The sequence below is a fragment of the Magnolia sinica genome, chromosome 17 (genome assembly GCF_029962835.1).
Source record: "Magnolia sinica isolate HGM2019 chromosome 17, MsV1, whole genome shotgun sequence".
NCBI lineage: Eukaryota > Viridiplantae > Streptophyta > Magnoliopsida > Magnoliales > Magnoliaceae > Magnolia > Magnolia sinica.
The window spans coordinates 68,463,665-68,476,132 of NC_080589.1; the positions used below are offsets into that span (position 1 = coordinate 68,463,665).

At 36.3% G+C, this 12,468-nt stretch overlaps 1 protein-coding gene across 1 annotated transcript in view; it reads right to left on the reverse strand.

Annotated features, from left to right (window-relative positions):
* Window positions 1–12,468, reverse strand: part of LOC131230277 (tripeptidyl-peptidase 2) — a 94,326-nt gene that overhangs the window by 7,946 nt on the left and 73,912 nt on the right. The window contains exons 25-29 of the mRNA XM_058226114.1: window positions 10,549–10,634; window positions 10,411–10,462; window positions 10,203–10,337; window positions 9,405–9,473; window positions 4,773–4,865 (exon numbers count right to left, since the gene is read on the reverse strand). Coding sequence (XP_058082097.1) covers window positions 4,773–4,865; window positions 9,405–9,473; window positions 10,203–10,337; window positions 10,411–10,462; window positions 10,549–10,634 — 435 coding nt within the window. The remainder of the gene's footprint in view (window positions 1–4,772; window positions 4,866–9,404; window positions 9,474–10,202; window positions 10,338–10,410; window positions 10,463–10,548; window positions 10,635–12,468) is intronic.

Below are 12,468 nucleotides of genomic sequence, written 5' to 3' on the forward strand. Positions count from 1 at the left end.
AAGGATATTGAATGCAAGAACGTCTACCCCTACGAAGAGCAATGAGTAAATCATCTTCATTTGAAGATATTGGTGGAGACTCAAGAGAATGGTCTTCTAATGGGGTAGAAGGATTGATAGAGGAGACACGTTTGTATGCACTCCATCTCCTCTTTTGGAACATTTGGAGTGGACCTGTAGAGGTGGATCTACACGTTGCAAAGGAACCTTCTCCATGAATCAAAGTTGTGTCTTGGACAATAAAGATGGGGTACTAGAACCTTCTTCAAATTGCATTGATCGTCCTCTCTCAAAAAAATATGGAGAATGTTCAAAGAATGTAACAATAGCTAATACATAATGTCTACACAACTGGATTATAACATTTGTAACCTTGCTAAGTATAAAATAACCAAGAAACACGTACTTCACAACTTCTGGTTCAAATTTGTCGGAAACATGGTCAAACTAATACACGAAGCACACACACCCACACCCACACCCAAATACCTTAGGAAGAATTGAAAAAAAATTTGATGTGGAGGATATATAATAGAAAAAAGGAGACATTCCACCTAAAACTGATGAAGGCATCTGGTTTATTAGATAACATATAGTCAGAACTGCATCACTCTAAAAAAATTTCGGAACCCTTATATTTAACAACAATATCCTGGTGACCTCAAGTAAATGGTGATTTTTATGCTCTCCTACTCCATTATTTTGTAATGTGTGAGCTCACGAAATTTGGTGAATGATTCCATGGGATAAGAGCTAAGAGTCAAAGTTATGTGATACATATTCCCTAGAATTGTCTAACCTTAGAATACACACTTTAGCATTAAACTAAGTCTATATTTGAATATGAAATACCTTAAAATAAGTGAACATTTCAAAACAATACTTCATCAAATATAACCGTGTCATTCTAGAGAAATCATCTACAAAGATAACAAAATATTTAAAATCAGATAAGCTAAAAACTCGAACATCGGAATGTATCAAATAGAACAATTTATCACTTGCTTTGTCCTCATGAGAGAGGAATGATGGGAGAAGACTCTTTAAACTATTTAAGGAAGGATGATCAAGCTTGGAATATCACTGATGAGGAGAAAATTAGCCACCATGCAGTTTGTTTAGCATAAGATATTCAACTATTTGGGTAATAGAGCCTATTCAGTTCATGTCCTCCACTAACCATCCTCCCTATCTTTCGATCCTGAAATTTACAATTGGAAGGATAATATTTGACAAAACAATTTAAGGATTTGGTTAGTTTACTTACCAACAATAAACTAAGAGGAAACTTAGAAATGTACAGTACTGATAATAACGAAGGATCTAGAGTAGGACGAATAGTATTTACCCTAGATATACGAGTTGAAGTACCATCAGCTAATTTTACACAAAAAACAAGTGAAGACTGGACTAACCGAGACAAATGATTACAATATCGATAATATTGACTGATTCATTGGTATTGCACGTGGGCAATACGAAACTGGCATGGGCTGTCTCAAATCCTGAGTATCGACCAATGTATCGTCAATGTATCGCTGATATCGCAATGTATTGCGAGATATCGACAATCTTTCCTTTGAAAAAATCCTTCGTATCAACGATATCTGTCGATATCAACAGATATCGTCAACAACAAACAGGAACGACAGTGACTTCCTCCAAAAATCCTTTCTAACTCTAATTTGGTGTCAAAATGTTAGAAAATCTTGAATTTTCATGTTTTGCATGAAAAATTTAAGAATTTGAACCTTCGATTTTGATATATGAGGGTAGGTGGTCCAATTTGGGGAAATTGAGGAAAATTCAAAATTTGCCCAATTTCTCCCAATTTGGTTGCAATCTTACACTCCAAACACGAAATCAAACATGTATGAGGCCTGATCTATTGATTCATGAAGTATTTGTGATTTTTCAAAATAAAAATAAAAATAATTAAAAATAATAATAAATAATAATAATATAAATTTTTTTTTTTCAAAATTACACTTCTAGCAGAGGTCAATTGAGTCCGATTTCATAGTATTTAGGAGTGTTGGATAAAATCACCATCACGTAACACTCTAATTCCAAAAGTTAAGGGTAGGTGGTCCAATTTGATAAGAAACTGGGGAATTTTTTAAATTTCCCCAAATTCTCCCAAATTGGTTGCAATCTTACACTCCAAACACGAAATCAAGCATGCATAATGCTTGATCTACTAATTCATGTATTTTTTCTGATTTAAACAAAGTTAATTAAAAATAATAATAAATTATTTAAAAAATTGAAATTTCTTTTGTATCAGCAATCAATTGCCTGCATCTTTGTAGCATCTAAAGGCGGTTAATAAATTCACTTTGAATACAATTGCATCAGTTCAATTAGACAACGCATAGCTTAGGACACTATACAAAGGAAACCTATTATGTGCACTTTTTTTTATGTGATGTTATAATTTAAAAGTGTATTAAGGTCATTTTTAACAATCTCTGAAGTTTCCTTGAAAAATTTGACCAATTTCCCAATGTTTCCCCATGTTTCCCAAAAAAGTGTGATACATTACCCGATACAAACGATATATCCCGTGCTTACCGATAATGATCGGAAGCACCATAATCAATTACAGCGGAGCACACTAAGAAGAAGTAAAACAAGCTATACCTAACTGGGCAAAAGTAATTTTGGAGAATGGGTGGAGTCTTTTAGAAGCTTGGCATACTTTTCCTTGAACTCTTTTAGAAACTTGGCATACTTTTCCTTGAACATAGTAACAGTGTCACCTAAAGTACTCAACTCAATATGAGTGGAGGTAGACTTGGGGACATCCCTTAGAACCATCACCCAATGAGCAAATCTGATTTGCCCAAGCTGATTTTCCAACAAGATCACATGTGTCAACTATATATTATCGAGACCACAATGTGTACAATGTCAATTACCATGGCCACATCTGCCTCTACCAGATGCAGAGGTAAATGCAAACCGATTAGACAAGGATGAACCTTGCGCACCCATACTGGTTGCAGTGTTTGTGTTATCGGCGAGAAATCGATATTATCGCCGATAATATCAGTGTCATCGAACCAGTGACACCGAAACCCCCAAAGATTATTTTATCTTTTATAGCTTCATGAAAGTTCAAAAATTACAATAAACACTCTGTTTTGTGAATTTTGACGAAAATAGCCCTAGTCTAACTAAACTTAACTAAAAACACTCATAATAGCGTCCAAACATAACATAAACAAAACTAAATCCTATAAGTTGATAAAAGCTAAGAAAAACTAATGTGGATGATCCCCGTTTAATGGTCTGATCATGTGATCCAACGGCCCAATCGTCACGTCCCTCTGATCCAACGGTCTGGATTACTCCATAAATCAGTCCATGTGCATCTTCTCATTGTGGGGTCTTCAGCACGATCACGGATACGCTCCTAGCCACAGGGAAATCGGAGTGACCCGCCTCTTTCTCTGATACATACGTAAGGGTGTAGGTGAAGTGATGTCCTCATCAGGTATCTTTTAATATCTCATGAAACGTCACAATGTATCATGGAAATATCGATATATTGTGATATTTTTATTATATAACAATTATATTCTTCCACGTATCAACAATACCATCGAAATTGATACATTCCAGCCAACACCCTCCTTTAAAAAAATCTCAAAAAAAATCCTCTAAATTCGTATTTTTTCTCAAGTCTTTTGCTTTTAATTCCTCCATAACCATAAATCAATCAACCCTTTTCATTTTTATTTTTTTTATTATTTTTTTTTGGACAGAAAGGGTGGTTTTGGTGCAGAGATTGAGATAGGAGAGTGGGTGGGCTGGATTTGCAAACAATGAGATTTTTTATTTTAATCTTTCTTCTTTTTTCTTTTACTATAAATCACTTGGAATCATTGCAACAAGGATGGAAATCTATAATTTTGCATATTTTGGATGCTCAATCGTAGATACTAAACTCTGATTGCGAATTTAGGCAAAATGGGAGATATTCGAGAAAATCCAAAAATTTCCCCATTTCACCCATTTAACTTGCAATTAGAGTAGAGGGTTTGGAGGCTGATCTATAGATTGACGGAAGTTTTTGGTAAAAAAATTATTTTTTAGTTAGAAAAAAAATAAAAAATCAAAAGTTCCAGATTGAACAACAGTTATTTAGCCTTAAAAATTTGTGTTTATGAACGTTGGATGCTTCGAATATCAATTACAGTGTGATTCTTGAATTTGGGAAATTGGAGGAAATTAGGAGAAATCTGATTTTTTTTTTCTCTATATGACCCATTCAACTTGCAATTAGAGTGGAAAATTCACATTAGAGTGGTTGGAGGATGATTTACATACTAATAGAAGTTTTTGGAATTGTTAATGTATCTCTTGTGTTTTCATACATGTTGTCTAGATTTATAAATGTTATAAACTGGTTTTGAATATGGTTGCATCACTCCTGTCAAACAGCGAATAATTTAGGACCCTCTACAAAGGAAATTATGTCCACTTCTTCTTATGATCTTTTGATTTCTAAGTGTCTTATGATGTATTTTTTAACATCCCCTGAAGTTTTATTGAAAAAATCAACCAATTTCCCATTGTACAAACAATTTCCCAATGTTTCCCAAAACAGGGATACATCCAATATTTCCCATGTGATGCCCGATATGTTTATGCATCCCAAGGGTGCGATATATCCACCAATACCGATACTAATACTAATAACATTCAAGGAATCCCCTTCCACTAAATAAGGGACAAATGAGCTTAAAAACAAAAGGAACCTTTACCTTTAAAGAAGTGGCTAACTCCTTCCATGCTGATCGTTCCTCTTCAGTGCTTTGTTTCAGGCTTGAAAGAAGCCTTATCTTGGCATCCCGTACCTGATCATGCAAAATACAGTTGTTAAACTTTCGAAACTCACAGATTTTAATCACTATAACATGACAAATTTTTTTTAAAAAATAAAAAAAAATCCAACATCACTGAGTAAAATTAGAGAAATATGTGACAGTTATCCAGAAAGAGAAAGCTATCCTACTACTTCTGGGTCCAGTTCCATGGCTAAGTGGCAAACAGACTCTGTTTCAACACTACAAAATACAGTTGTTCAACTTTCGAAATTCACAGATTTTAATTGCTATAACATGCCAAGAAAAAAGCAAACATCACCAAGTAAAATTAGAGAAATATGTGAAGGTCACTGAGTAAAATTAGAGAAATATGTGACAGTTATCCAGAAAGAGAAAGCTATCCTACTACTTCTGGGTCCGGTTCCATGGCTAAGTGGTAAACAGACTCTGTTTCAACACTACAAAATACAGTTGTTCAACTTTCGAAATTCACAGATTTTAATCACTATAACATGCCAAGAAAAAAGCAAACATCACCGAGTAAAATTAGAGAAATATGTGAAGGTTATCCAGAAAGAGAAAGCTATCCTACTACTTCCGGGTCCAGTTCCATGGCTAAGTGGTAAATAGATTCTGTTTCATTATTGAGACCAGGGATCGAGTGCCCATGTGGTGAGGGTGGGTGAGTGTGTGTGTGGAGTGTGGGTGTTAAAAAAAAATAAAAATCCTACCTTGGAAAGTCTTAAACAAACTCCAAAACAATATATAAAAAATCAAAAATGTAGATAGCTTGCATTTGCACGTTATACTTTCATGTCTTGAAGGGCAACAATGGTCATATCTAATAGAGCCATATCAAAGGGATATAGGGTAGGGATAAGTCATTTACATGCAAAACATGTGCAAATTATTTAAAGTAATGTTATTTGGGGTCTTGGACATAAAACTAACTACTTCACAAGTGCAAATATTGCACTATTTTGTTATTATTTTATATTGTTTTATGACCCTTGATAACGCTATGTGGAGTGAGATGGATGAGTGCATTAGGAAAGCAGCTAAAGATGTTTTAGGATCTAGAGGGAAAAGCCAATCATATAAGGAAATTGAACAATAACATACAAAAAACTATTAACAGGAAATGTGCATGTTTCAAAGCTTGGAAAGGAACTAGAAACAATGAAAATCTAGAGCAATATAGAAATGCCAAAAAAGATTGCTAGGAAAGTAGTGAGGCTAAACTTAAGGCTTATGATGATCTTTATAATAGATTGGGGACAAGAAGGTAAGAAAGATTCTTCAAACTTGGAAAACTGAGAGAGAAGAAGAGTAAGAACATAGATCATGTTAGATGCATTGAAAGAGATGACCAAGGGTACTAGTCAAGGACAATGAGATTAATGGAAGTTGCAAAAGCTATTTCTAGAACATGTTAAATGACAATCACTTTGAGTGCATAGAGATAGAAGGGACCATAAACTCAAATAACGTTAGAGTCCATAGATACTTCCGTAGAATTAGGATATCTGAAGTGAAAGAAGCTTTGAGAAGATGAAAACAAGAAAGGCTCTTGGACTAGATGGTGTACCAACAGAGGTTTGGAAGTGTATAGGAGATACTAAGTTATTTTGGTTGACAAAGTTGTTCAACAAGATTGTAAGATCGAAGAAAATGCCAGACGAATGGAGGAAAAGTATCGTGGTACCTATTTACAAGAATAAATACAAAGTTGCACTAACTATTATGGGATTAAACATATAAGCCTTTTTTTAAAAACTTTGGCAATCATATTCCTGAAGGGCCGAAGCCGCAAATTTATGAGTATAGAAAACAAAAAGATTTACAAATCCCACCAACATTCCGGAAACTGAGGGATAATCTTTGATGCTAGTGCCCGCTCCATGACATGAGATTTAGCCATAGGAAAACCTCCAAAACCTATATCTTACAATTCCTAAAACATTGATCATTCCTCTAAAACCATAGAGCCCAAATACCTATTAACAAACTTATATGCCAAATTTTCCTCTCGATCTTCCCTATACCCCCGCCACGCCACATCAAAAGAAAATTATCAAGAGATCGCGGCGACACCTGTGCAACTCCAAATAAATTGAAGAAGTTATTAAACATATGAGCCATACTATGAAACTTTCGGAAAAAGTGATTGAGCAAAGACTAAGGCATGACATGAATGTATTAGAAAATCAGTTTGGTTTCATGCCAAGGAGGTCTACCACTAAAGCGATTTTCCTACTTAGATAATTGATGGGAAAATATAGATAAAGGAGGAAGGCTCTCCACATGGTCTTTTTTGACTTGGAGAAAGCTTATGATAGTCCCTAGAGAGCTATCTGGTGAGTGTTGGGAGAGAGAGGAGTTTCACGAGGACATGCATGAGGGAGCAGTAACAACTATGAGGACCATTAATGGAAAGACAGTTGAGTTCCCAATTATTGAAGGCTTGCATCGGGTGTCAGCATCGAGCCCGTATCTTTCTGCATTAGTTATGGACGAATTAACAATGGAAAGACAATTGATGTATGTTGTTTGCATATGACATAGTTTTGATTAACAAGACAAGGGAGGGCATAAACGCAAGGCTAGATTTATGGAAAGGTGCTTTGGAATCTAAAGGATTTTGAATTAGTCGGAATAAAACAGATTAAATGAAGTACAATTTAGTAACAATAGGAGTGAGATGTGAGGAATAATAAAGATTGTTGGCCAAGAAGTTTCCCAAAATGACCACTTTTGATATCTTGGTCAATAATTCATGAGTGTGGAGAGATTGAGAAGGATGTTGCCCATACAATTCAAGCAGGGTGAAAGAAATGGAGAAGTGTGTCTGGAGTTTTATGTGATCGTTGTGTACCACTCAAATTGAAAGGGAAGTTTAATAGGATAGTTATAAGACGAGCCATGCTTTATGGGACAGAATGTTGGGAAGTTAAGGAACAACAGTTCCATAGGATGAGTTTAGCTAAAATGATGATGCTGAGATGGATAAGTGGCAAGACAAAGAAGAATAGAATTATAAGTAAATGCATTTGAGGGAATTTAGGAGTAGCACTAATAGGTAACGAGATGAGAGAAAGCAGACTTAGATGGTTTGGTCATGTGCAATGGAAACCAAGGACTGCACTGGTTAGGAGTGAGTTCGTACAAGCTGAAGGCTCTAAAAGGGCAAGGGGAAGGCCCAAAAGGACATGGGCAGAGGTAGTACGGAAAGATTTGATGACCTATGGTATAGATGAAGTTATAGCCCCAGATAGAGTGGAATGGCAGAGAAGGATTCATGTAGCAGGACCCAATTAGTTGGGATAAGGCTTAGATAATGATGATGAATTGTTTTATGGCCCTTCACACAACACAAAAGCCAACCCACCATCTGAGAACTTAGAACGGCATGGGCTACTGCATTATTGCACTCTTTGCTCGCATTTTTTTTACTGAATGTCCTCTTCAGTAGTTACTGCATCTGTTCACATTAGTTTTTTGGAGGTTGTGTTGTCAGACACCTGCACCATGGATATTATTGCTCAATTGATATGTTAGGGTACAATGTAGATTCTATGATAGGCATCCGGCGAAGAAGACAATTGTACTACCCAAGGTCAGTATAGAATTAATCATTAAAGCAATGAAGACTTAGTGACTTACTCATTAGAGCTTAGCTAAGCCCGCAAGCGTGTACAACAATGCTCATGTACAGGCCACATGAGCCATCATGACATGATTGGTATGAGATCCAATCCATCCATCAGAACAGCATCACTATATTGATGCACTAGTCCAAGAATAAGGTTGATCCACTGGTCAGATGGTCCAAAAAAATGTACGGTTCTGAAAAACACGGCTGAAGTATTCTAAACCATCCACCTGTTTCCAACATTTAGGCCCAGATGCTGATTGGACCAGATTTTATTTTTGGGACATGGTTGGACCCACCTGATGGATGGACAGATCTCGCATGCATGTGCCATGCTGGCACATGTGTGGTGTGTGCATGAGCTTTATTGTACATGGATTCACATGGTAAAGCTCTAATCATTATGCAAGGGCTAGTTAAACTGTGATATGAGTCAGGTATTAGTTGGAAGGTATAATGATACTTATCTCAGGTCATAATATTATAAAGTGTTATTAATCACTCAGACTTGAGTCAATCCTATTTTTAAGCAATAACTTCCCTCCAACATCATTCTACAAATAGAAATGTGCAGAAATAAATGAAAAATGAAAAAGTTACAGAAGGCTACAGTAAACATCTTGAAAAGGATGAGCAAAATGCGATCCCCTTAGTAACTATCAAATAAAACTGTAAGAGCATACGACTACTGTTCCATCGAAAGCAAGATCTGATGATTTCTTCTTCTTCTTCCTCCTCCTCCTAGGCCTCAGGCAAATTAAGAAATTCATGCAGCAGCAACTAAGCTACAAATGAGCTTAAGGATAGCTATGGAATAACATAAGCATGCTGGCACACATAAGGCATGAGTAAAGGACATGCTTGGAAATGGAATGCATTCAAACAGAATGTGCCAGCACACGAGTCATCAACGTTACCTCTTCTTCCAAACGCTCGGAGACACTTTTAGAGCAAGTAGAACTATCTTTTCCTTTGTCCTCATCAAACTGCCACAACGAAACAATGAAAAAATAACGAAACTATGAGTATGCATTCAGATGATAGCGCTTAAAGAAATTCTATCCTATGGTGAGATAACCATAATTTCATCAGCCTTCCCCTCAGGTCATCATAATTGCCATTGTTTGGAGTTTTAAATAGAAAATAGCACGTAGCGTACCATTCACCCCTCTGAAGCGTGAGGCGTAAGCTACATAGTAAGCTACAAGCTTCTAGATTTTTAATCATGGTTGTGCTTGGTTGCATCAATTTCATGATATTTTGCACCAAATAAAATCACTTAATAATTAAATTTCATGATAGTTGGTGAAACCAAAAGTAATAGGAAAGGGCAATGATTAAGTATAAAGGTGAAGAAAGAGCAATGAAACTGATTTAAATCTATTATATTATTTTACTAAAAGCATTGAAAAGATTAACTATTTTTTATTTGAAAATAGAAAAATATAACAAGTCATTGAAAACATTTATTGATTTTAATGTTGTGGTGAAAAATAACTTGTAATATAAGCTACGTAGCATGTGGCGTAGTCTATGTAGCATGTAGTGTATGCAAATTATCATATAGTGTAGGCTACACACAACTTAAGCTATTTTCATGAGCTACGTATAAGGCTAAGCTATGCTACATAGCATAACCTATTTAAAAGAATCTATTGTTTTGGACCAATTCATAAATTATTGATTTGAAGGTGAAACGCACTGAATACTGTCACCTTATTTGGTGGCATCACATAAGAAATTTGATAAGATACAGGACGTTCTTGTGGATTTTGGCTCTTTTTCTTTACTCCAAGAGAGAATTTTCCATAGGAAATTGCTCCAAGCAGCACGGATCCAGCAGGACAATTCTGCAAGATTGTTGAAAAGATTACTAGAATTCAGGGGCGCTAAATAACCATAAGATCTCTGGAAATGAATTACCTTTGGGAGCTTGTCTTTGGTTGGTGGACCCACATAGAATGCTTCCATTTCTCTACAACAATGCATAAACAATCAGTATACATCATATGAAATTTTGTCATAAGAAATAAAAAGCAAGAATCTGGATACTAAGCCTACCCAGGAACTAAAGTAGAGGATTTAAAGCCACCATTTCCCATTATGGGACCATCTGGTTGAGAAAAAAAGTTCAATCGGATGAACTCCTGTATCCATAACAGAAAAGGCTAAAATAAGTTCAGAGTATGTAGTGGTCCATATAAACAACGAGGATGTCACAATGATGCCATAATGCAGACTTGTCAAAAGATGCATTGATGTGTATTCTTCCATGCTATTCCAATGAGACGTAGTACTCAAACTTGCACATGATTTATTGTGACACTCTTATCTTCTTTGTTAAGTTTTATTTGTTATTTTTTAGTACCATTCAAACCATTAAATTAGGCTCAGGAAAATTGCTTCCTTTTTTCTTTCCTCATAATTTAAAATGCAAATAGATTGATGTAGCTTACACTGCGCGCTTAAGGTGGATATTAATTAAAAACACAAAAGTTGTGTCCTTTTCTGTAAAATATTCAGTGTTAGCGTTCATTCTCCATAAAGAAACCAACTTCAGCCGTTCCCAAAAGTCCTTTGCTTCCAACATCATTGTGCTAGACAACTAAGTTCTTAATGCTTTTCTATTAAATAACAAAAACTTCAGTGAAAGGACCAAGGGGAATTCTCGGAGAATGTTTCAATACATGGGCCCAATCTAGAGACCCCTCCCTTCGCAGGAGAGTCAAATAAAGAGTTGCCTTCCTTGAACATGCTGACAACATTCTTAATCACCAACGTATTCATTATAAACACAAAATCAAATGAAAATAGAATGTAGAATAAAATTCAAGATTCTGTAAGTGGATTTGATGCAGATGGGAGGGCTTAATACATAACAAGGTTACGGGGATTATACGGACTGATGTGGACTGATGAGAAGCTTGAAAAGATGTGAAATCAAAGGAATTCACTCTCCCAGGAGCTCATTCTTTTGAGCAAGGGAAATGACGCCGTGGCAACAGGACAATTGGTACTTACACTGGTGTCTTATTTTTGTGCATTTATTCCCTAGATATCTATTCAATAATAGCTACCCAAATGCAGAACAATGCATTGTATCATCAAATTGGGTCCATACCAGATCCCACCGCTAGTCAATCCATCATTTGGCCATCAGACCGCAGATTAAACCCAGATCAGGCTTATCCAACAGCCCAGAATGAATACCAGGATGGACCACATCAATGTTTCATATTGACTCAATTTATTATGGACCATGTCAAGGGCCTAGATGACTACTCTGATGGGTCATATTTATGCCAACAATGGGACTGAACTGGAGACCAAAGAAATGGATTGGTGGCAGCCTGCTCAAATCAACCATGATCTAGAGAGAGAAGCTTCTTCACTCCCCCAATCCAACGATGATAATGGTTTGCTGGCGGAAATGGCCCCGATAACACACATGCATAGTACATAACAAGGTTCCGTGGACTATAAGGGCTGATGTGGACTGATAGTAAGCTAGAAAGAGGTGAAAACAAAGGAATTCAATCTCCCAAGAGCTTATTCTTTTCCGACCAAGGGAAAAAGATGCAGCGGCAATTGGATAATTACTACTTCAGACAGAAGACTCTAATTTTTGTACAGTTATTCAACAAGAGCTACCCAAATGGAGGACAGTCCATTAGATCATCAGATTGGGTCCACACTCCACACTGGATCCCACTACTAGTAAATCCAGATCAAGCCGTTAGACCGTGGGTCAAACCCAGATTTCTTTCCTCTCCTCTTTTGTGAACAGTGAACTCAGATGGCATAGGAATAGAAGGGAGAGGGAGAGGGAGGGTAGCTTCAGACCAGCATTCAGCTTTTCTTTCAAAAGCTTCAGCTTCTTGTGCAATCTAAAACCAGCTGAACCATCAACCTGGAAGGACTGCCACCAGCCGTTCACAAGATCAGTGAATCCTTCTGATTCCAGCCATGCCAATTCAAACC